This window comes from Orycteropus afer, unplaced genomic scaffold (genome assembly GCF_000298275.1).
Source record: "Orycteropus afer afer isolate SDZICR_OR568_19922 unplaced genomic scaffold, OryAfe1.0 scaffold00045, whole genome shotgun sequence".
Lineage (NCBI taxonomy): Eukaryota > Metazoa > Chordata > Mammalia > Tubulidentata > Orycteropodidae > Orycteropus > Orycteropus afer.
Genome location: NW_006921632.1, coordinates 574,237 through 599,837, shown reverse-complemented (window position 1 = coordinate 599,837; position 25,601 = coordinate 574,237). Strand labels below are relative to the sequence as shown.

General features: G+C 41.0%; 1 protein-coding gene across 1 annotated transcript in view; it reads left to right on the top strand.

Moving 5' to 3' along the window:
• DIP2B (disco interacting protein 2 homolog B) overlaps positions 1–25,601 on the top strand; it is a 303,697-nt gene that overhangs the window by 157,189 nt on the left and 120,907 nt on the right. The window contains exon 3 of the mRNA XM_007937807.2: positions 8,981–9,109. Coding sequence (XP_007935998.1) covers positions 8,981–9,109 — 129 coding nt within the window. The remainder of the gene's footprint in view (positions 1–8,980; positions 9,110–25,601) is intronic.

Sequence of the window (25,601 nt, the reverse complement as noted above, 5' to 3'; positions counted from 1 at the left end):
TCTAAGCACGTGAGAGAGAGTGGGACCCTCTTAGAACATTGTATTGTGCCACGCCCAACAGAAATAACCCAGGTGGATAGCTTCAGCAATCAGGAGCTCCTCAGTTGCTCATAGAAAATCCCACCTTGGAGTTTACAAAGACTTATGGGTAGAAAAGCCACACTAAGTAATTTACTACACTGCAGTTGGCCAGGTAGCTAGCTATCTTCCAAATCTCTTGGCATAACCAAGTGAGTGCCTTCAATGGGGCATCCATTTGTTGAAATATCTCAGTGGGTATTCTGGCAATTCCTGGAGCCTTGTTCTTTGCCAGTTCCTTCATTGCAGCTTTGACTTCCTCCTTCAGTACCATAACTCTTTCATAGCATGCTATTAGAATCGTTTGGTTGTCTCCCTGATTAGTTTGCAAATTCAGAGAGGGCCGAGATGATGTCTGTTTCTTTTTGTTTAATAGTTATCCATCATATCAGTGGGACCTTAATAAATATTTGTGGGAGGAATGAATGCTGCCTATCATTTGCCAGTTTCCAAACTTACCTGATCATAAGACTCCCAGGGACTGTTTGCATACAGATTTCCAGTCCCTTCTGCACTTATTAAGAAGCTCTGGTGGCATAGTGGGTAAGGCATTTGGCTGCTAACCAGAAGGTGGGTGTTTCAAACCCACCAGCTGCTCCGTGGGAGGAATATGAGGCAATCTACTTCCGTAAGGATTTACAGATTTGGAAGCCCAGTGAGGATCACTATGCATTGGAATCCACTCAATGGCAGTGGGTTTGTTTTGTTTTGTTTTGTTTGTTTGTTTGGCTATACCTATTGCCCCAGAATCTCCTGGGTAAGGAGACACAGCAATCTGTATGTTAGGGCCACTGGTAATTTCTAGCCAGGGCATGGTTCACCCTTAGGTAATGTCTTGCCTGAGCAGGTGAATAGCACTTGTCAGCTGTCCTCCTCTATACCTCTTCACTATCACATACACATGCTACTAACGAACCCCTGCCTTGCACCCAGGCTCCCAGGGCACTTTCTTCTCTCTTTGATGAGCCCTAAGGTCTATTGTTTTCTGCCTCCTTTTATGATAAATTGTTACCCTGAGGTAGGAATTGTTATTAGTTGTCACTAGTGGAAGGAATCTGATTCATGGCGACCTCACATAGGCAGAATAGAATGGTTCTGTGGATGTTCAAGGCTGTGATCTTTCAGAAGCCAGATCTGTCTTCAGAGTGCCTCTGGGTGTTTGAACCACCAGCTTTTCAGTTAGTAGTAGAGCCCTTAACCATTAGCAGTGCCCAAGGACTCATGAAACCAAAAACCAAACTCATGGCCATCGAGTCATTTCTGACTCATAGCGACCCCCATTGAGTGTCCGAGGCTGTAAATCTTTACACAAGTAGATTGCCCTATCTTTCTTCTGGAGCAGCTGGTAGGTTTGGACCGCTGACCTTCCTGTTAGCAGTCAAGTCCCTTATCCGTGATGCCACCAGAGCTCAGGGACTTCTAAAGGGGAAATTAAACCAAACCTGTTACTATTGAGTCAATTCCAACTCATAACGACCCTATAGGACTGAGTAGAACTGCCCCACAGGGTTTCCAAGGCTGTAATCTTTACAGAAGCAGACTGCCGTATTTTTCTTCCTCACAGCATCTAGTGGATTCAAACCACCACTGACCTTTGGGTCAGAAGGTAAGCATTTACCACCACCAGAGCACTTAGCACTACCGGAGCTCCCTGAGGTGGGAATCAGCCTTCCAAAATCCCTTCTATCCCAACTAAGGCATAGTTTTCCTTCCTCTTATCCCAAAATCTGCATTGATTTGCCAGTTGATTTTAGAGAAAGGAAGAGATCATTGATTTTAGAAGGTTGGAAAATCCTGCTAATATTTATCTGAACAACAACAACAGAAAAAAAACCAGACTCACTGCCATGGAGTTGTCAAGTCTATCCTGACTCATAGCGACTCCTCCTTGGATTTCCAAGGTGGTATCTCTACAGAAGTAGATTACTCAGGCTTCCTTCTGAGGAGTGGCTGGTGGGTTTGAACTGACAGCCTCTGGTTAGCAGTCAAGGGCCTTAGGCACTACACCACCAGAGCTATTTCCTTAAGTTTTTATAATGAACATGTATTATTTTTATATTCAGTGAAGGGAACTTTTTTAAAATTGTAGAAGACTTGTAAAACCCATGGAAAAAATCAATCATCTAAAATCTTATCACCTAGAAGTAATTAGTATTCATTTTACTGTATTTGCTTCCAGTTTTTTAATGCAAATATGAAGTATACTTACAAATCTTATATTTTAAAAAATAAATACTAATACCTGGAAATAAAAATTCTAAAAGTTCAAAGAAATTAGAGAGTAATTATTGACATTTCAAAAAGATGAGCTGCAGGGTTTTATTATTAAACGTTTCTTATATACTTAAAAAGGAACTGTGGTGGCACAACTGCTGACCAGAAGTACAGTGGATTGAACCCACCATCCACTCCATGGGAGGAGGATGTGCAGTCTGCTTCTGTAAACATTACAGCCTTCAAAACCTTGTGGGGCAGTTCTACTCTGTTTTATAGTGTTGCTGTTAGTCAGAATGGGCTTGGTGGCAATGGGTTTGGTTTTGGCTTATGAGTCACAATTGGCTTGATGGCAGTATTTTTTTCTTTGGAAGGGGCATTTATTGTACATAAGAAATGCACTTAGAAATTTGAGTTCACCTAGCGGTGCCTCGGAAGAAAGGCCTGGCGATCTGCTCTCAACAGTCAGCCATTGGAAACACTGTGGGAGCAGAGTTTTACTCTTGACACACGTGGGGTTGCCGTGAGTTGAGGTCAACTCCACGGCATCTGATTTACTAACGTTGTGCTTAAAGTGATTGAGTTTCAGGGAATTCTCTTACTCTCTTGTTCTCGCCTTCTTTTTTTCCTGCATACCTTTTAGATAATCAGTCGCTTGTTAACTTGAAGCAGGTGTATTACACATTTGAAACAAGTTTGTTCTGTGAGAAATCCATGTTTTCATGCATTGTGCTTTGGGCACTCAAGGAAAGCTCACTGAATGAACTTGTCAGCCACTTGCTGAAACGGCAAATCGACCTTTTGGTTTCATTTCTGGCAAACTACAAGCAAATTTTAGTCATGATTTTAGACACCAAAGAGACCTGATATGCTTGAATGACTGAATTCCCTCAGGAACTGAGATGAGCGTTACAGAGAATCCTATTAGTGTTTGGTGACTAGTGTGTTGTGAGAGTTTTCTTTTTTCAGTACCAGTTCAGTAGATGTCTTGGCTAGGTGTCATCTGGCACTCAGTTCCTATCAGATGCCTTTTTTTGTGTTTATCTCCTTGTGTTTTGGTCTTGGATACCCTCTAGAAAATGGAAATAATCATTCCCTCCAATTCTTAGTTCCCTTTCCCCAAACAAATATATCAACTCCCAGTTCCCCTACCACCTACCTACCGTTTCTGTGTAACATTTTTATTCTTTAGTCCACTTACCTTCTTTCTCCTATTCTAACTGAATTACAGTTAAAAACACAAAGTAAAAGCCCAAATGAGAGAGAGAGGAATGGTAAAAAAACATAAACCTGGTGGTGCTCTGGTGGTGCAGTGGTTAAAGCATGCAGCTGCTAACCAAAAGGTTGGCTATTCAAACTCACCAGCTGCTGCAAGGGAGAAAGATGTGACAGTCTGCTTCTGTAAATATTACAGCCTTGGAAATCCTATAGGGCAAGTCTATTCAGTCTTACAAAGTCACTGAGTTAGAAATGAGTCGATGGCAACGAGTTGGTGCACTTAACCACTGCACCACCAGAGATCTTTCGTCCATCCTTTGCAGAGTGAGAATTCACATTAATTCTTGTCACTCTTTGGATTATTAGCTATCTAATTTGGAATCTGTCCTCACACAGCTGCTTATTTAATTAATAAAATGATCCATGATAGGCAGTTAAGTTACATATTCATTATCCTGATATGAATCAAAAATTAATGTAAAGGCAATGCTCAAACCTTGGTGCTCTGTCTAAATCAAACTGTTTTCTGTATTTATTTACAAGCAAAGTAATTTGTGTGTGCTAATTTCCTTCCTGTATATGTCATCTGACTATACAAATAAAATAGCCCCTTTCTAATTTTTGTTCTCTCTTTAAAGTTAATTAGAATATATTTTAAGTCATTTCTCTACTGAGGGATTGAACATTTTCTTTATTTGGAGAGACTTCTTTTTTCACCCCCTGAATCTTTTGCCTGATGGCAGATGAGGTGTGTGTGTGTGTGTGTGTGTGTGTGTGTGTGTGTTTAAACTATTACCTAGCTACTAAATCTGGCTTAGATGCTTCCAAGCTAAATTATTAATTCTGATTATAAGAATCTAGGAGAATTTTCATGGCCTTTTCTTGTTGAGATCAGTGGAGTTAGACAGACCTGAGTTTGGATCCTGGCTTTACCATTCCCTGATTCTGTGTTCTAGTTTGGGTAAGGGACTCCAGATCTCTGTTGCCTTTTCTGAAAAAATAATGATAGTGCTGACTTCATAGGGCTGTTGGGTGGAATAAATAAGACTATGTGGGAAGTTTCTGAGTGCACCATGCCTGAAACAAAGCAAACACTTAAACATTAGCTTTTATTATTATAGACCTAGAGTTGGCAAACTTTTTCTGTAAAGAACCAGATAATAAGTATTTTAGGCTTTGGAGGGCCATACAGTCTCTGTCACAATTACTCAATTTTGCCTTTGTAGTGTGAAAGCAGCCATAGACGAGTGGATGAGTGTGGCTGTGTTCCAGTAAAACTATTTATAAAAGCAGAAAGTAGACCATATTTGGACCTTGGGCTATAGTTTGCTGACCCCTGTTCTAGACTAATAAAACTAACAAATGAAACAAGTTATGGAAAATACCAAGGATTCAGTATAGCTCTTCTTTGAAATGGACTATCAAGAGAATTTAGGTTGATTAAAAACTACAGTTTACACGTCCAGACTTTATATTTCAAAACCTCAGGATCTGAAATGTGCTCTGTTCTGTCAATGCCCCGTAAGCACAGTACATAAAAATAATCAGTTTTCAAAAAACCCAAAACACTTTTTATTATCTTATGATTTTGTGGGTCAGGAATTTTGTGGGGCAGGCCTCTGCTGAGTGATTCTTTTGTTCCACCTGGTGCCAGCTGGGGTAACTAAGTGATTTTCAGCTGGTGGATAGGCTGGTCTGATAGATCCAAGATGACGTCATTCACATGAATGGCATTCACATGGCTGGTGCCTGGGCTCAGCTGGGACTGTCGACTGGAGCCCTATGCATGGCTTCTCCAGCATGCTCACCATTTTTTTAAAATGATAAGATATTGTAATTATGGATCTCAGTTACGGTAACACTTCAGTGCTCTCAGCCTTATTGAGTTAAGTGGGGCTATTGCTTCTACTCCCAGACCACTGTGCATTGAGACTACCATTTTATTTTTTGGCCTTATTGGTTGATTCTCAGCTGTGGCCTGGAACGGTGCATTTGCTGCATAGGTGACATCTTACTATGTTTTAGTTGCCGTCAAGTTGATTCTGACTCATGGTGGCCCTATGTGTGCAGAGTAGAACTGCTCCATAGGGTTTTCAAGGCTGTGACCTTTCAGAAGCAGATCACTAGGTCTGTCTTCTGAGGTGTTTCTGGGTGGGTTTGAACCACCAACCTTTCATACAGTGGTTGAGAGTGTAACTGTTTGCATCAGACATCTTACTACATTGCACACTTAATTTGCTATGTGTAGGCTACATGATAGGATTTTGCAAGACCAACAACTTACTCATTGCAAATACCTTTTTCAACAACACAAACGGCAGCTGTAACCACGGACTTTGCCAGATGGAATAGTACACAGGAATAAGATTGACTACATCTGTGTCAAGAGGCCATGGAGAAGCTCAATGTCTTCAGCCAAAACAAGGCCAGGAGCTGATTGTGGAACAGACCATCAACTGCTCATATGCAAGTTCAAATTGAAGCTCAAGACAATTAAAAGAAGTACATGAGAGCCAAAATATGACCTTGATTGTATTCCTCCTGAATTTAGAGACCACCTAAAGAATAGATTTGATGCACTGAACATCAGTCATCAAAAACCAGAGGAATTATGGGATGACATCAAGAACATCATCCATGAAGAAAGCCAAAGGTCATTAAAAAGACAGAAAAGGAAGAAAAGACCACAGTGGATGTCAGAAGAGACTCTGAAACTTGCCCTTGAATGGAGAGTAGCTAAAGCAGATGGAAGAATCGACAGGGTAAAAGAGCTTGAACAGCACATTGCAAAGAGCAGCTTGAGAAGACAGAGTCAGTTATTATAATGCAAAGACCTGGAGTTAGAAAACCAAAAGGGAAGAACACACTTGGCATTTCTCAAGCTGAAAGAGCTGAGGAAAAAATTTAAGCCTCAAATTGCAGTATTGAAAGATTCCATGGGCAATATGTTGACTGATGCAGGAAACATCAAAAGAAGATGGATGGAATGCACAGAGTCACTATACCAAAAAGAATTGGGAGATGATCATCCATTTCAGGAGGTGGCATATGATCAAGAGCCAATGGTATTGAAGGAAGAAGTTAAAGCTGCACTGAAGGAATTGGCAGAAAACAAGGCTCCAGGAATTGACAGAATACCCACTGGGATGTTTCAACAAACAGATGCTGTGCTGGAGGCACTCACTCAGCTATGCCAAGAGATTTGGACGACAGCTACCTGACCAACCGACTTGAAGAGATTCATATTTGTACCCATTCCAAAGAAAAGTGATCCCACAGAATGTGGAAATTATCAAACGATATTTGATATAAAATATAAAATCTTACTGAAGATAATTAAAAAATGATTGTAGCAGTATGTTGACAAGAGAACTTCCAGAAATGCAAGCTGGATTCAGAAGGGCACGTGGATTGAGAGATATCATTGCTGATGTCAGATGGATCTTGGCTCAAAGCAAAGAATACCAGAAAAATGTTTACTTGTGTTTTATTGACTATGCAAAGGCATTCAGTTGTGTGGATCATAACAAATTGTGGATAACATTGAGAAGAATGGAAATTCCAAAACATTTAATTATATTCATGAGGAGCCTGTACATAGACCAGGAGGCTATCATTTGAACAGAACAAGGGGATACTGCATGGTTTAAAATCAGGAAGGGAGTGTGTCAGGGTTGTCCTCCTTTCACCATACTTACTCATTCTGTATGCTGAGCATATAATCTGAGAAACTGGACTGTATGCAGAAGAATGTGGCATCAGAATTAGAGGAAAGCTTATTAACAACCTGAGATACTCAGATGACACAACTTTGCTTGCTGAAAGTAAGGGTGACTTGGAGCGCTTAGTGATGAAGATTAAAGACTACAGTCTGCAGTATGGATTACACCTCAATATAAAGAAAATAAAAATCCTCAAAACTGGACCAATAAGCAGATCCCGATAAATGGAGAAAAGATTGAAGTTGTCAAAGACTTCATATTGCTTGGTTCTCCAGTCAACACCAATGGAAGCAGCAGTCAAGACATCAAAAGATGTATTGCATTGGGCAATCTGTTGCAAAAGACCTCTTTCAAGTGCTGAAGAACAAAGATATCTCCTTGAAGACTAAGGTGCACCTAACCCAAGCCATGGTATTTTCAATCCCCTCATATGCATGTGAGAGCTGGGCAATGAATAAGGAAGACCAAAGAGTTGATACTTTTGAGTTATGGTGTTGGTGAAGAATGCGGAAAGTACTGTGGACTGCTAAAAGAACTAACAAATCTGTCCTGGAAGAAGTGCAGCCAGAATGCTCCTTGGAAGTGAGAATGGCCAGACTTTGTCTCACCACTTTGGTCTTGTTGTCGGTAGGGACCATTCTCTGGAGAAAGATGTCATGCTTGATAAATGAAAATGGTCAACAAAAGAGGGGAAGGCCCTCAACAAGGTGGATTGACACAGTGTCTGCAGTGATGGGCTCAGATATAGTAGGGATCTTGAGGCTGGCATAGGACTGGGCATGTTTAATTCTGTTGCACGTAAGGTCGCTATGAGTTGGAACCGACTCAATGGCACATAACAACAAGGCTGCCTTGCTGGGCTCAGCTGAGTGCTGATCAAAAAACTCAATTATTAGCAGCTAACATTACTTGACGGGGGGTGAGAGTGGTGGTGGATAAAAGGCATCAAAATACTGGAACTTAAAGAATTTTACTTCTGCTTATTTTGTCTGCTTTTTTTCCCCTCCCCACCTTCTCTAAGAATAAATGTTGGGATGAAGGGCAGAGTATAGGGACAGCCAAGGATTAGAAAGGGACAGGTTCAGTGGTGACTCCAGCTTTTTCTGCTTAAGAAGGCTTACAGTGGAAATATAGGTGGGAGGAGGGGCTAGTGGACTTGTCTTGAAGCTATGTTTGCATAACAAAAACCCTGTTTTTGTTTAAATTATGTTTATTTCAAGTGGCTTGTGATGGGGATATTAAAGCTCCCCAAGCTACTTCTTGTGCCAGTGTTGCAGTATCAGGGGGTAATATGCCTCCCTGCCTTCCCTTCTTGTATTCTCTAATGGTTTCTCACATTTTTTTTTCCTATTGACTGCTGACAGTTACATCTCTAAGATGATATCTTTCAGGATAGTTGTCTTTGCACCATTTTTATGTATGTATTTTAAAGCTTTCTAACCTTGTACTAAGGAGCCCTGGTGGAACAGTGGTTAAGCACTTGACTGCTAACTAAAAGTTTGGCAGTTCAAACCCACCAACCACTCTACAGGAGAAAACACTTGGAGACCCACTTCCAAACCCTACGGAGCAGTTCTGCTCCATCTGTAAGGTTACTGTGAGTCAGAATCAACTCAGCAGCACACAGCAACAGCTGTCAGTGGGGTACTAGTACCCACTGCAGAGAGTCATGAGGATGCTGTAAAACACTGAGGAAACGTTAGCTGTTACTGTGATTGAATAACCATCTTTCAAACTTCCTTTTTTAGAAACTGATTCAGCAGTACAGAAAGAACATAGAAACCAGACACCTGCTCCTTCCGCGACTCAAACTTCCGCTCCTTCCAAGTACCACCGAACTCGATCTGGGGGAGCCAGGGATGAACGATATCGATCAGGTGAGAAGAAACTTGTAAAGTGACCAGCTGAATAGTTTTTACTGACTGTGGTATGAACCATGTAGCCTGAAAGCTTCTGATGTTTGGATTGGTTTTTCCCTTGAAGCACCAACAGGTGTACATTCATTCATTCACCAGTCATCTCTTGAATACCTACTATATGTCAGGTATTGTAGAGGCTCAATATTTTGGGGGGATAACCCAGCAAAGAAGACAATTTCTTCCCTGAAGGAGTTTAACTGTGTTAGAAGGAGAGCTAGACAAATAAAAAGGCAATGTGAGTAAATAAGAAAGCAGCATGTTAGGGTCATGAAGGATGGTACTGAGAGAGCTCAGTGGACTGTTGGGAGAGACATATACTTCTGTGTTTACCAGAGCTATTGGTTACCAGTCTCTTAACTGATGGAGCTAGAACAAAGACTCACAATGAAATTTCAAATTAGTAAGCTCTGAAACTTTAATTCTTCTGACCCAAAAAATACCTATGGGAAAGGAAAAGGACAAAAGGCAGGTGCTGGGAACATCCTCCTATTCATACTGTTTTGGGGCCCCCTGGCCAGCTGTGCCAGATGCCCCTCTCTGTTGAACAGAGAAAGAAATCATAGACACTTAGGGGAATGAGTAGTGTAGCAAAGACTTCCCATGACCATCTACTGCCAGCTGAACTAAGATTTTTTTTTTTTCCCCCTTCACTTTTTTAAAAAATTGTGATTTGGATGAAATTTTATAGAGCAAATTCATTTTTCATACAACAGTTCATACACATTTCGTGTCATGACATTGATTGCAATCCCCATAATGTAACATGAGCGAAGATGTTTTAAGAAGTAGCAAAATTTAGTCAAAAAACTAACTGGGATATTATTTTAGTTTCTTTAGATTTTTGTCTCTCTTGCACCAGCCAGGATTACTGTAACCTTTTCTAGAAGTGACAAACCAACAAGAACGTGTATCTCATCCTTTCAGAAACTGCTTTAGAGGAAATGAGGAAAAGGGCATGGTGGCAGAGCTGCCTCAGCTGTTTTGTAAGCTGAGATTATGAGGTAGATAGATAGACTCTCACACTGGAAGCAGGGGATGAGAAGTGTTCAGTCAAAAAAAAAACAAAAAACAGGCTGCACATCCTACCAGAATTGTCCCCTTACCTGATTGGTCTTGAGTGATCAGAGAAGGCTTTCTAAGAAAATAAGGCATCAAAGCTGAGTCATGGCACCCAGGTAAGAGGTTAGAGCCAGGTCAGATAGTAGACCCAAAGGTAATTCATTATGGCTGGAACTTAGAATGCAGGGGCCTAGAAAGAAGTGAGAGATGAGGCTAGACAGTTAACCGGGCACTAAATCTGGAGGCATCTTACATGCTGTGAGGGCCTTCAGGTGCCACTGAAGGAATTTCAGTGGGGCAGACTTTTTTGTGTCCTAGTAGCTCACCCTGGCCCTGCATACTGCACACTCTTCCACTACTGTGTCTTAGTGTCTGACCCAGGACCTGATATACATAAGCGCTAAATAGATATCTTGGAAGAAGGAAGAAATAAAGCAGTTACTAGTTAAAGAATGGAAGAGAGGGAAGTCAGGCTGGAAGTATAAAGGCATGTGAGGCTCCAGCTTGTCGCCAGCACCCAAGCCTGGCCTCCTGGGCACCTAGTTGCTTCCGAGGCTGGGGACCAGGTCAGCAGCAGCAAGGTTTAACCAAAATTACCTTTGTCTTTATGGCTTTCCTCCTTGGCCTTCTAGGAGTTTTGTTTTCTTTTATTTTTCCTCTTTATTTTTCATTTGTTACAGAAGATAAGGAAAAAATCAGTAAGGGAGCAAAGAGATAATTCTCTGTATCCTATGTCCAAACTGAGCACGTGCACAAAAAGGCTTTATTGAGCTCATTCAGGAATGTCCTATTTTGAGCTTCACCTACCAAAACCCACCTCCAGACTCTGCTTTCTTACACCAAATTTGTCCAGTGGTCCTAAATATTAGACACCAGTTAGCTGACTATGGAGACTCTTGGCTGAGTGCAGAGGTACTGAAGAGGGTTTAACAGTTGGTGTTTGGATATTCATCTTACTGGGCTTTTTTTTTCTTTTTTTTTTTTTTTAAAGGTAGTAATGAGAAGTGAGGAGCCCTGGTGGCACAGTTAAAGCTCTTGGCTGCTTACCAAACATTGATGGTTCAAACCCATCAGCTGCTCTATGGAAGAAAGATGTCGCAGTCTGCTTCCATAAAGACTTACAGCCTTAGAAACACTTGGAGGTACTTCTGCTCTGTCCTGGAGGGTTACTATGAGTTGTAATCGACTCAATGGCTGTGCGTTTGGATTTTTTTTTTTTTTAAATGAGAAGTGAGTCAGGGAGGAAGTGAAATAGGAAAAGAAAAGTAATTTTTTAAAACCTGGAGATAGTGAAAGCCGTAAAATACTGCAATACTGTCATGAAGGGAGGAAATGAAAGAGTCATGTAAGCATGGATTTCAGATGACAATTGTATCTTCAGCATATTAGGAATTGCTCAACTAAATAACAAAGGAAAGTGCAACACGTGTAGAAATGGACAGTCTCTGAGGATTCTGGCTTCTCCGAATAAGACGAAAGCAACTGTAGCTGCAAAGGCGAAACATGAATTGCAGAGGTTGAGGGGACTTCTTTGCTACTCCAGTCATTGGAAAGTTTACATTTACATGTTACAGCAAAAATAGCTTGCGTTTAGCATGTTGAGTAAAAATTGTAAGCATTAAGAATAAAGTGATAGGTACGCAGGAAGGATTTAATACTGATGCCAGTGAGTGTAACTGGAAAATCCCAACTCTCTTATTTGGCAGAGGCTTATTAAAACCCAGGACATTCCAAATGATCCTAATCAAATCTAACAGATTTGATGTTTCATGTTTTAGACACAAAGCAGAGAGCTTATATTCATTCAGTTTAGCTGATCTGCCCTGATTCCGTTCTGTATATTTAGCCAAGAGGGGTCTGAAATTTTAAATACCCTACTTACTCCTTATTTTCCCATACAGGTAGACATGATGTTCCTTTCTGTGTACATATCATGGTTACAAGTAAAGTGACCTGACTGTAGATCATTCTGACAACTCTTTGGTATTGATCTCTTAAGAAATTGACTAAAGCAACAAAAATTGAGCAAAAAAGAACTTTAAAGAAGTATTTATATCACCTTGTTCAGCTCAAACATTAGTGCTGGGAAATGGTACCCAGCTGCCACATGCTTCTGGCAAAGATGTCCAAAAGCAGCCGTGGCTAGGAACCAAACTATAGACGTGATCTCTTTATCAAAGATCAAGAAGAGTTATATGCTGGTGTGAATGAGTCCTGTCCAGTTAAGAGAGCTCTCAGTACTTATCGAATAAGGGGCTTTGCTAATAGAGTAACTGTGAACATCTCCTGTTGACATGGGTCTATGGACCGTAGTTTATCTTATTAGAAAATTCTTAGGTGGTTTAGCTTTTTCTATGGTCTAATGCTGTGAATCCACATGGCGGGGAAGACCATGCTCTGTAATTATTAATTATCCAAATGTTATGGACCTTGTAAAGCTTTATTAATGTGCATAATCCCTTGGCTTTAGCAAATTTGCTGTCACTTGCTTTAGATCTCATGCAAGATACTTTTGGAAATGTGGTACTGTTTTTAATTAATTAATAAGTGCTAGTTTTGGACATGCTAGATCAAATGCTCTGTTATTCAGAAAATGTTTTCCCTCAGTATAAACAGTTAATAATTTATTTTCCAAGACAGCTAAGAACCATATTTCATCTAATATAAAAAGGCCACTTTGCTTATTTTAACATGTCTGAAATCAAGTTATATTTCACATAAGATGGCATCATAGATTTCATAAGACATGGCAATCTTCACTCAACTAAGTAAGCCTCAGGGACACTCTGATAGTATAAGAAATATCAGTGCAGCATAGAATTATTTCAATTCAGAACAAAAAGTAAACTGGTACAGTGGTCTTAAAAGTAATAGCCCAGCAGTTTGGCAATATCTTTAAAACTTTAAATGTTCATACTACTTGACCAAGAAATTCTACTTCTAGGAATTTACTTCATACAAACACCTACATATGTGCACAAAGGTACACATACACACGGAATGTTTATTATAGTATTATTGTTCATTGTAATACAATAGTTAAGTAACTCAGTATGTTCATAGAATAGAATTCTATAAAAGCTAATTTTTTAAAAAAATGAAGTAGATCTATTTGTATGGCTATGGAAAATGTGTAAAAACTGTTTTTAGACTTTTTAAAAGACAAACACCATGTAGCATATGACCCTATTTTTGTAAATATTAATAATGATAATATTGTGTATGTTATATATACACTGCCATTGCGTCGGTTCCAACACATGGTGACCCCTCCTTGGGTTTCTGAAGTGGTATCTCTACGGAAGTAGATTGTGCAGACTTCCTTCCGAGGAGTGGCTAGTGGATTTGAACTGTGAGCCTTCTGGTTAGCGGTCAAATGCCTTAGGGACTACACCACCAGAGCTCCACAGACAAAGAAATATACACCAGACTATAGACGTGGGATTATTTCTGTGAGGTAGTGGATCTAGGAAAATATTTCACTTCAGCATAATCTATGTTTAGATATTTTTGCGGTATGTATATTGATTTTAAACAGAAAACTAATAGTTTGTTTTGTTTTTAAGTGATAGCCCTGGATAAATGAATTATAGCTTTAAACCCTAAATCAGTTTTTGGTCTCAATTATTTCTACTTTCAGTATAGACTCTTCTGCCTTAATACTGGGAGTTAAACTGTATCTCCCTAACTGTGAAATTTCTTATGTCCAAATCTAATCTCTGATCTGGTGACATTTGCTAAGGTGGCTAGCACTGACAGACCAGGATCATTTTGTTTTGTGTTAATACACTTCTTGTGCCAAAGAAGATAAAATAGAGTTCAGTTCAGCAAGCATTTATTGTGGATTTCCTGCGGTTGAGCAGTGTTAGGTGTTAGAGAGGCATAGATGAAAACAGCGGAATCCTTTCCTTGATGAATGTTATATACAAGTTACAGAGCCAGTGTAGGAGAGGATGTGATTATTCCTATATATTTTATCTTCTTTATTGATCTGCGATGAGGTTTTCTCACCATTATATCATTATTGTTTTGCATATGAAGGCTATTAGGGAAGAAACAAGAGTATCAAGGATGGGCTTCAGGGAGGTGGTGATGTGTGAGCCATTTTGAAGGATGAATAGCAATTTAGTATGCAGATATTCCAGACAAAAGAAACATAATTTGGTAAAGGCCAGGGAATGTGAAATGAAAAATTGAAATGCTACTCCTCTCTCCCCCTCAGCACATAGGGTAGTGCCAAATTAATGCTGTAATGCCCTACTCTTCCAGAATTTCATCATTGCCTCCTCTACTACATTAAAAAATGTTAAAGTAGCAGGTACCTTGGACATTAGTAAAAATGGCATGATTGCTTATTGACTGCAGATAAATTCCTTGAGCTGTACCTCTCCACCTTATGATTCCACCCTTCCACACATCTGTCTTATAATCTGTCCATAGCTATCTAGCTAAAGTGATGTCCTCACATACAAGGAGACTTGGTGTCAGCTGTGCCCTTCACCCTTAAAGACAGCTGTGCCACCTGTGTACCATGTCTTTTTTTTTTTTCTTCTACCATTTCTAATAAAAATGTTTATTGATAACAGGTATTAGATTTATGTTATACTTTTAGTATAATATAATACAATTCAGTTGTTTGAATCAATTCTATAGTACTGATCATCATTGTAATGGTTACTCAATTCAGAATTTTTAAAGACTTTGATCACAGGAAATGGGATACAATTTCACCTAAAATTTTTAGGCATAAAATATATTAGAATACATTCAGTGGGAAAAATAGAATAAAAATGCAAATTGAGAGAGGAAAAAAGACATTATAATATAAAATAACCAACTCTTAAAAATGACCTTGTTCATGTATAAACATACTTCATATTTTTTTTATTTTGGAAAAAAGTTACACAGCCAAACACACCATTTCAACAATTTCTACATGTACGATTCAGTGACATTGGTTACCGTTCTTCCTATCCTTTTCCAAATGATTTCATCACCAGTATGTTAAACTAACTCCCTGATCCTAAGCTTCCCATCCCATCCAGCTTTTCAAGTTGCCATTGTCCATTTGATCTCACATAGATATTTCTTTAAAAGAGCACAGTGCTCACGGCAGACTATTTAGATGAACTATTTTTTACCCTGAAACATTGTCTGGTATAGTGCCAGAGGATGAGCCCCTCAGGTCAGAAGACACTCAGAATATGACTTGCAAAGAGCTGCTTCCTCAAAGTAGAGCCAGCCTTCAGGACATGCATGGAGTAAAGCTTTCAGGACCTCCATTTGCTGATGTGGCATGACTCAAAATGAGAGAAAACAGCTATAAACATCCATTAATAATTGGAGCATGGAAGTATGAATCTAGGAAAATTGGAAGTTGTCAAAATGAAATGGAATACATAAAGATCAATATCCTAGGCATTAGTGAGCTAAAATGGACTGGTTTTGGCCATTTTGAATCAGACAACCATATGATCTACTATACCAGGAATGACATTGAAGAGGAATGCCATGACATTCATCATTACAATGAATGGTTCAAGGTTTTTCCTGAAGTAAAATATTTGTCAGTGATGGGATAATATCCATATACCTCAAGGAAGACCAGTTAATACTACTATTATTCAAATTTACACACCAACCACCAAAGCCACAGATGACGAAATTGAAGATTTTTACCAACACCTGAGCTCCCTCTGTAGTCTGAAATTGACCAGACGTGCAATCAAGATGTGTTGATTATCACTGGTGACTGGAATGCAAAAGTGGGAAACGAAGAATCACCAGCAGTTGGAAAAGATCTCCTTGGTGATAGAAATGACTCTGGAGACCACATGATAGAATTTTGCAAGACCAACGACTTACTCGTTGCAGATACATTTTTTCAACAACATAAATGGCGGCTATATATGTGGACCTTACCAGATGGAGTACACTGGAAGCAAAAATCAACTACATCTGTGGAAAGAAGCGATGGAGAAGCTCACTGTCTTCAGCCAAGTCAAGGCCAGGAGCTGACTATGGAAGAGAGCATCAACTGCTCGTGTGCAATTTCAAGTTCAAGTTGAGGCCAATTAAAACAAGTCTGTGAGAGCCAAAATATCACCTTGATTATATCACTCCGGAATTTAGAGACCATGTAAAGATAGATTTAATGCATTGAACACCAGTGACCGAAAACCAGAGGAATTGTGGGATGACATCAAGAACATCATCCTTGAAGAAATCAAAAGGTCATTAAAAAGACAGAAAAGGAAGAAAAGACCACAATGGATGTCAGAAGAGACTCGAAGCTTGCCCTTGAATGGAGAGTAGCTAAAGCAAATGGAAGAAATGACAAGATAAAAGAGCTGAACAGATTTCAAAGAGGCATTCGAGACGATAGTTATTATAATGAAATGTGCAAAAACCTGGAGTTAGAAAAACAGAAGGGAAGAGCACACTCGGCATTTCTCAAGCCAAAAGAACTGAAGAAAAAATTCAAGCCTCAAGTTGCAATATTGAAAGATTCTATCAACAAAATATTGAATGATATACAATAAACATCAAAAGAAGATGGAAGGAATACAGAGTCACTGTACTAAAAAGAATTGATCGATGTTCATCCATTTCAGGAGGTGGCATATGATCAAGAACCAGTGGTACTGAAGGAAGAAGTTGAAGTGGCACTGAAGGAGTTGGCAAAGAACAAGGCTCCAGGAATTGATGGAATACCCATTGAGATGTTTCAACAAATGGATTCTGCGTAGGAGGCACTCACTCATCTATGCCAAGAAATTTGGAAGACAGCTCCCTGGCCAACTGAATGGAAGAGATCCATATTTGTACCCATTCCAAAGAAAGGTTATCCCACAGAATGTGGAAATTATTGATCCAGTATCATTGATAACACACACAAGTAAAATCTTGTTAAAGGTAATTCAAAAACAGTTGTTGCATTATATTGACAGGGAACTTACAGAACTGCATGCTGGATTCAGAAGAGGATGTGGAATGGGTGATGTCATAGCTGATGCCACATAGATCTTGGCTCAAAGCAAAGAATACCAGAAAGATGTTTACTTGTGTTTTATTGATTATGCAAGCACATTTGATTGTGTGGATCATGACAAATTATGGATAACATTGAGAAAAATGGAAATTCCAGAACACTTAATTGTTCTCATGAGGAACCTATACATGGACCAGGAAGCTGTCATTCAAACAGAACAAGGGGATACTGCATGGTTTAAAATTAGGAAGAGAGTGTGTCAGGGTTGTGTCCTTTTCACCATATGTTCTGGTTACCTAATGCCACTCTGACAAGAATATACCACAAATGGGATGGTCTTAACAAACAGGAGTTTAGTCTCTTTGTTTGGAGGCTTTAAGTTCAAAGTGCCAGGCTCTAGGAGCTGGGTGAAAGCCCCTCAACCTTGGGGTCCAGCTCTGCCTCCTGCTCTTGGCCCACTGGAGCTAGAGGCTTTTCTTCACTCAGACAGCTGCTGGCTGCTGAGGCTGACAAAACCAAGGTTGACAAGTAAAAAGGCACGGTCCTGATGTTCCCAAACCACATGGTAGGCTGTTAATTCAAGTCCATTGCAAGTCCCAAGGTCAGCAAAGCATGGCAGGCTGCTGAACAATGACACAGCTGCATGCAGGGTTGAAGCGTGCCATAAGCTAAAGACCATTCCCAAAGCTGCTGCTTATATATGGGAAGCAGACCACTACTCATCTGCTCACAGTAGATTCCACCATGGAGTTGATTGCCAGTCTCATCATGGGGAATACTACATTCAGCTGCTCAGCCACTCAACCAGGCCTAGCCAAGTTGACACAAAAACATAACCACCACACCATACTTACTCAGACTGTATGCTGAGTGTGATAGTTGGAGCTGTGTGTCAACTTGGCTGGACCACAGTTCTGTGTGGTTTAAGCAGTTGTGATGTGGGTTATAACCATGATGGGATTGGGTGTATATGTTTTGAGCAGCCAATCCGTTGAAAGGGAGTTTTCCTAGGGGTGTGGCCTGCTTTCAATATGTTAGGGACATCCTGGGAAAAGAGACACTCTTCTGTGGATTGGGATTCTGTTGTGCTGCCTACAAGTGCCCATTAGCGAACACTCTACCATTCAGCTTGGAGATCTTGGATTCATCATTCGTTGGAGTCAACAGCCAGTATACTGCCTGCCAACCTTGAGCTCGTCAGCCCCTGCAGCTGCATGAGTTGGGAAAAGCCTCCAGCTTGACGTTTCTTCCAAAAACTTGGGACTTGCCAGCTTGTATAAGTGTGTGAGCCATTTTCCTAAGATAAATTTCTCTTTCTCTATATCTTTACTGGTTTTGCTTTTCTAGAGAACCCAGCCTAACACATTACTGGGAGTGGTTCTAGAGAGAGAAAATCATAAGGGTGGCCTTCCTAAATTGGTTCTCACCAATTCTGTTTTGGTTCTCCAGTTTGATTAATCTTAAAGGCACTGGTGACTCTGCCTCCATTAGTAAAGAGGGCCCTGCTAATCCGTGGCATGAGGTTTCAACATTAATATGGAAAATAGCACCACCAATAGATCAAGTAATTTTGAGAAGTGAGGCTCTGGGTGATCACATGTTTGATACTTTTCTGCAATTGTGTCAGCAGGAGGAGTATAAGGAAGCTGGTTGGTTGGTTCTGCTTACACTGGACAAAGTGGTGAAAGAACAAGATGAGTTCAGGGCTGCTGAGTCACAGCTCAAGTGCTGCATAAAAGACCTCAATATTTCCAGTTGTGCTCTGAAAGAAAGCCTTATTTCTTCTAGTAACAGAGCTGATATTGCCAAAAATGAAGCCCAGATTCTTATCATAAGGGTGGCTGAACTGTAGCACCATTTGAATTGCCAACCCAGAATGGTTTCTGAAGTTAAAGTGAGGGCATTGATTGGGAAAAATTGGGATCCTGAAACCTGGAATGGGGACATAGGGGCAGATAGTCAGGAAGACCAGGATACGGAGCCTGTAAATTCTGCTGAATCACTCCCATCTGAAGGGATTACTATGAAACCCTTTTCTCTTCTACCTCTGATCAGATTAACCCAGTTGTTCCTGCTGGGTCATTTCCTGAGGTAGATGCCATGGAAGACATTGCTGAATGTTCTCAGGAACTGCCCCATCCACCCATTGTTGCTGCTAGACCTATAGCTAAAGTTAAGTCCAAGCGAGCCCCAAAAGGTGAATTAGGGAGTGTGACTGAGGAGGTGGTACACTATACCCAAAAAGACCTACTTGATTTTGCAAACATGTACAGACAGAAACCTGGAGAATATATATGGGGATGGCTACTGAGGGTGTGGGATAATGGTGCAAGGAATGTAACATTGGATCAGTCTGAGTTTATTGATGGGCCCACTAAGTACAGATTCTTCATTCAATGTTTCAGCTCGAGAGGTGAGGAAAGGATCTAATAGTTTATTTGGTTGGCTTACTGAAGCATGGATTTTGTGGTGGCCTACCTTAAGTCAAGTTGAAGTACCAGATCTGCCTTGGTATAATGTAGAGGAAGGTATCCAGAGGCTTAGGGAAATTGGCCTGTTAGAATGGATTTATCAGATTAGACCCCTAGAGCCAGAAATAGAGAGTCTAGAAGACACAGTGAGGAACAAATTAGTGAAGGGAGCCCCAGCAAGACTGCTGTGATTGCTATTTTATGTAAACGTGATTTGACAGTGGGAGCTGCCCTAATTGAACTAAGACACTTAACTGTGATGGGGCTGATTGGACCCCATGGAAGTAGGTGACGAGTGGCAGCAGTTAATCGACAAAGGCAAGGTGGGCGTGGTTACCATAATGGACAGCAGAGTCGGAGCAGTAATCAGAATAGTCTGATCAATGTGGAATTATGGTATTGGCTACTTAGGCATGGTGTTCCTAGGAGTGAAATACATGGCAAACCTACTAAATATTTACTTGATCTATATAGACAGAAGAATTTTAGGTCATGTGAACAGCAGCCTAGATTGAATCACCAGAATACAGAGTCATGGCCTCTCACTCAATTCCCAGACTTGAGTTAGCTTGCAGACCCACAACCCCTTGAATGAAGTGGAGGCTGAGTCCCCTTGAGAAGGGACCTCACTACATTGGCAAAAATTTATTATAATGTCAGTCTTTCTCTCAGCCTTCCCCAAAGGAATCTGAGGTCCTTTACAAGAGTGACTTTTCATTGGGGAAAATGAAATAATCAGACTTTTTGGTGATAACTGGACACTGACTCTGAACTGACACTAATTTCAGGACACCCAAAGCGTCACTGTGGCCCACCAGTCAGAGTGGGGGCATATGGAGGTCAAGTTATTGATGGAGTCTTAGTTAAGGTGTGTCTCACAGTAGGTGTAGGTACAGGGGGTTCCCAAACCCATCTGGTAGTGATTTCCCCAGTTCCAGAATGCATAATTGGAATTCGATATACTGAGAAATTGGCAGAATTCCCACATTGGGTCACTGACATGTGGAGTAAGGGCTATTATGGTAGGAAAAGCCAAGTGGAAGCCATTAGAACTGCCTCTACTTACAAAAACAGTAAACCAAAAGCATTACTGCATCCCTGGAGAGGTTGCAGACATTACTGGCACCATCAAAGACATGAAGGATGCAGGGGTGGTGATTCCCACCACATCCCCATTTAATTCATCTATTTGGCCTGTGCAAAAAACAGATGGATCTTGGAGAATGACAGTAGATTATCATAAGCTTAATCAGGTAGTGACTCCAATTGCAGCCGTTGTTCCTTATGTAATTTCTTTGCTCGAGCAAATTAGTACATCTCCTCGTACTTGGTATGCAGCCACTGATCTGGCCAATGCCTTTTCCTCGATACCAATTTCAAAGGACTATCAAAAGCAGTTTGCCTTCAGCTGGCAAGGCAAACAATATACTTTCACAGTCCTTCCTCAGGGGTATATCAACTCCCCAGCACTATGTCATAATTTAGTCCGTAGGGATCTTGATCGCCTTTCCCTTCCACAAGACATCACACTGGTCCTTTATATTGATGACTTTGTGCTGATTGGACCCAGTAAGGAAGAAGTATCAATGACTCTAGACTTATTGGTGATACATATGCATGCTAGAGGGTGGGAAATTAACCCAACAAAAATTCAGGCACCTTCCACCTCAGTGAAATTTCTGGGGGTCCAATGGTGTGGGGCATGTCGAGATATTCCTACTAAAGTGAAGAATAAGTTATTGTATCTGGCTTCCCCCAGAGCTTAAGAGGAGACACAACATCTGGTGGGCCTCTTTGGATTTTGGAGGCAACATATCCCTCATTTCGGTGTGGTGCTTTGGCCTATTTATCAAGTGACTCAGAAAGCTGCTAGTTTTGAGTGGGGCCCAGAACAACAGAAGGCTCTGCAACAGGTTCAGGCTGCCATGCAAGCTGCTCTGCCATTTGGGCCATATGATCTGGCTGATCCAGTGGTACTTGAAGTGTCTCCAGCAGGTAGAGATGCTGTCTGGAGTCTTTGGCAGGTCCCTATTGGTGAATCGCAGTGCAGACCCTTGGGATTTTGGAGCAAAGCCTTGCCATCCTCCGGAGTTAACTACTCTCCTTTTGAGAAACAGCTTTTAGCTTGTTACTGGGCTTTAGTAGAGACTGAACACCTAACTATGGGCCACCAACTCACCATGAAGCCTGAGCTGGCCATCATGAACTGGGTATTGTCTAACCCACACAGTCATAAAAGTTGGACATGCACAGCAATACTCCGTCATTAAATGGAAGTGGTATATCAGAGATCAGGCTCAATCAGGACCTGAAGGCACAAGTAAGTTGCATGAGGAAGTGGCCCAAATGCCTATGGTCTCCACTCTAGTCACATTACCTTCCCTCTCCCAGCCTGCACCTATGGCCTCATGGGGAGTTCCTTATGATCAGTTGACTGAGGAAGAGAAAACTCATTCCTGGTTTACAGATAGTTCTGCATGATATGCAGGCACCCCTCGAGAGTGGACAGCAGCAGCACTGCAGCCCCTTTCTTGGACTTCCTCGAAGGACAATGGTGAAGGGAAATCCTCCCAGTGGGCAGAACTTTGAGCCACACATCTGGCTGTTCACTTTGCATAGAACAAGAAATGGCCAGATGTACGATTGTATATGGATTTGTGAGCTGTGGCTAATGGCTTGGCCAGATAGTCTGGGACTTGGAAGGAACATAATTGGAAAATTGGTGATAAGGATGTATGGGGAAGAGGTGTGTGGATAGATCTCTCTGAATGGGCCAAAGGAGTAAAGATATGTGTGTCTCATGTGAATGCCCACCAAAAGGTGACCTCGGCAGAGGAGGACTTTTAACAATCAGGCGGATAGGATGACACGTTCAGTAGAAACCAGCCATCCTTTTTCTCCATATATTCCTGTCATTGCTCAATGGGCTCATGAACAAAGTGGCCATGGTGACAGGGAGGGAGGTTATGCATGGGCTCAGCAACATGGACTTCCTCCACTTAGCAAGGCTGATTTGGCTACCACCTTTGCCGATTGCGCAGTCTGCCAGCAGCAGAGACCAACACTGAGTCCACGATATGGAACCATTCCTCATGATGATCAGTTAGCAACCTGGTGGCAGGTTGATTACATTGGGCCACTTCCATCATGGAAAGGACAGCGTTTTGTTCTTACTGGAATACTTATTCTGGATATGGATTCGCCTTCCCTGCACGCAACAGTTCTGCCAAAACTACCATCCATGGACTTAAGAATGCCTTATCTACTGTCATGGTGTCCCACACAGCATTGCTTCAAATCAAGGGACTCACTTCACAGCAAATGAAGTGTGGCAGTAGGCCTGTGCTCATGGAATTAACTGGTTTTACCATGTTCTTCATCACCCAGAAGCAGCTGGCTTGATAGAACGATGGAATGGCCTACTAAAAACACAGTTATGGTGCCATCTAGGTGGCAGTACCTTGAAGGGCTGGGACAGTGTTCTCCAGGAGGCTGTATATGCTCTAAACCAGTGTCCCATATATGATTCTGTTCCTCCAATAGTCAGGATTCATGGGTCCAGAAACCAAAGGGTGGAAACGGGAGTGGTGCCATTCACTATTACCCCTAGTGACCTACTAAAAATATTTTTACTTCCTGTCCCTGCTACCCTATGTTCTGTGGATCTGGAGATCTTAATCCCAAAGGGAGGAACATTCCCACCTGGAGACACAATATTGATTGCATTTAACTGGAAGTTAAGAATGCCACCTGGCCATTTTGGCTTCCTCATGCCTCTGGATCAACAGACAAAGAAGGGTGTTATTGCACTATCTGGTGTGATAGACCCCAATTATCAAGGGGATATTGGATTGACATTACATAATGGAAGTAAAGAAAAATGTCTGGAGACTTCTGGTAATATGGAGGAATAGGCAGACAAGTGACACAGACCCTCTTCAATAAAGAAAAGAAAAAGCAGTTGACAGAGATCCAGAAGATAATCCTGGAGCCCTGAGCTTTGAAAGGAATTATACAGAAGTGGATTAGGCACCAACTAGTGGAAAAACCTGAACGAAAACAGTGAGTACAGAGATGGTCAGAGCTGTGGACTATCAGCTACCCTGATGGGACCAATAGCCTGAAAAGTTCCAGGTGGTGTTGGCAACCTGAGAATTGCCCTAAAAAAGATTAGCCCTGGTCACCAAGGGCTGCAGGGTTGACTGCGCTGGTGACCTATGACTAGGAATGGAAACAGCAAGGTGGGAGACAACCTGAGCTGTTGACTTTCTGCTGTCTGGAGGGTGCAGCCATTTTTATTGTTTATACATGGCAGCCATTTTGGATATTTAAAGCACCAAGGACACAACCATATTGGATATTTAAAGTGACCAAGGGCTCAGCCATTTTGAATGTTTCCAAGCGGAGGCCATTTTGGATATTTAAAGTGACTAAGGGCACAACCATTTTGAATCTTTACAAGTGGCAATGATTTTGGATTTTAAAGTGATAGCATCCTCATTCAGATTCCAGGGACCTAAGAATAGCCTCTGTTTGCCAAGGTTGACAGGGACATATAAGTGGCTGGAAAGGAAACAGGTGGTGAGTATATAAGTGCTGTCAACTAGCGAATATAGGAACAAAGTACTCTGCTTGCATGGATCACATACAAACAAAACAAAATGAAAATTGTGGGCAAGTCACTCCACCATACAATCACCAATTAAATATAAACACAAAAATGTCACAATGCCTCAGAGACAAGAGCATCACAGTCCACACAAAGAAGCGAGATAAAGGAGGAGAGACAAGGGACCAGAATACAGACCCAAAACACATCCATGAGGAAGACACAGCATTGGAACTCCCTGATAAGGAATTCAAAAGAATTATATTTAGGTATCTTCATCAACTTTAGAGACAAATCAAGGAAAACACAAAGAAACCCCTAGAACAATTTCAAAAGACAATACAAGAACAAAATGACAAAATAAATGAAAAATTAGAAATGATACAAAATCTACACACAGAAATACAGAAGATTAGTACTAAATTTTCAGAAATAGATAAGACATTGAATGGGCAAGGGAGCAGAATCAAATCAATGGATGACAGAATTAGGGAGATTGAAGGCAAATACCTGAACACTTCTTTGAAAAGGGATCAATCAGGAAAAAGGTCAAAACAAAATGAAGAAAGCCTAAGGTTCATGTGGGATACCATCAAAAGGAATAACCTTCATGTAATTGGAATTCCAGAACAGGAAGACACAAATAAAACCACAGAGAAAATTGTCAAAGATTTGTTGGAAGAGAATTTTCCTGGTATGATGAAAGATGAGAATATATCCATTCAGGAAGTCCAACAAACCCCAAACAGGATAGACCCCAAAAGAAATCACCCAGGCATATATCATCATCATACTTACCAAAGCCAGAGACAAAGAAAGAATCATGAGAGCAGCATGGGAAAAATGTAAAGTTACCTACAAGGGGCAGCCAGTAAGACTAAGCTTGGATTTCTCAAGAGAAACCATGCAGACGAGAAGACAATGGGATGGTGTATATAAAACACTGAAGGAGAAAAATTTCCAACCAAGAATTATGTACCCAGCAAAACTGTCCCTCAAATATGATGGGGAAATTAGGACATTTCCCAATAAACAGAAATTTGTTAAAACCAGATGCGAAAACAGCAAGGAGGGCACATGTCCTGACCTCCTCTAATCCCACAAGAGGAAGGCAGAATTACCATCAATAACCCAAAAGCTATTCCTGCGAGGCCAGACATGCTGCCTCCCTCCAGCCCTTTCTCCAACCGTTCCTCCCAAAGCACCCACCACCTCTCTCTTGGGTTCGATAATTCACTGCAGTGGCCACACAGAACTCACAGATTATGGAGTTTATTAGGGAAACACCAGGCTACAATTCAAGTTCAGGAAAAATGCTCA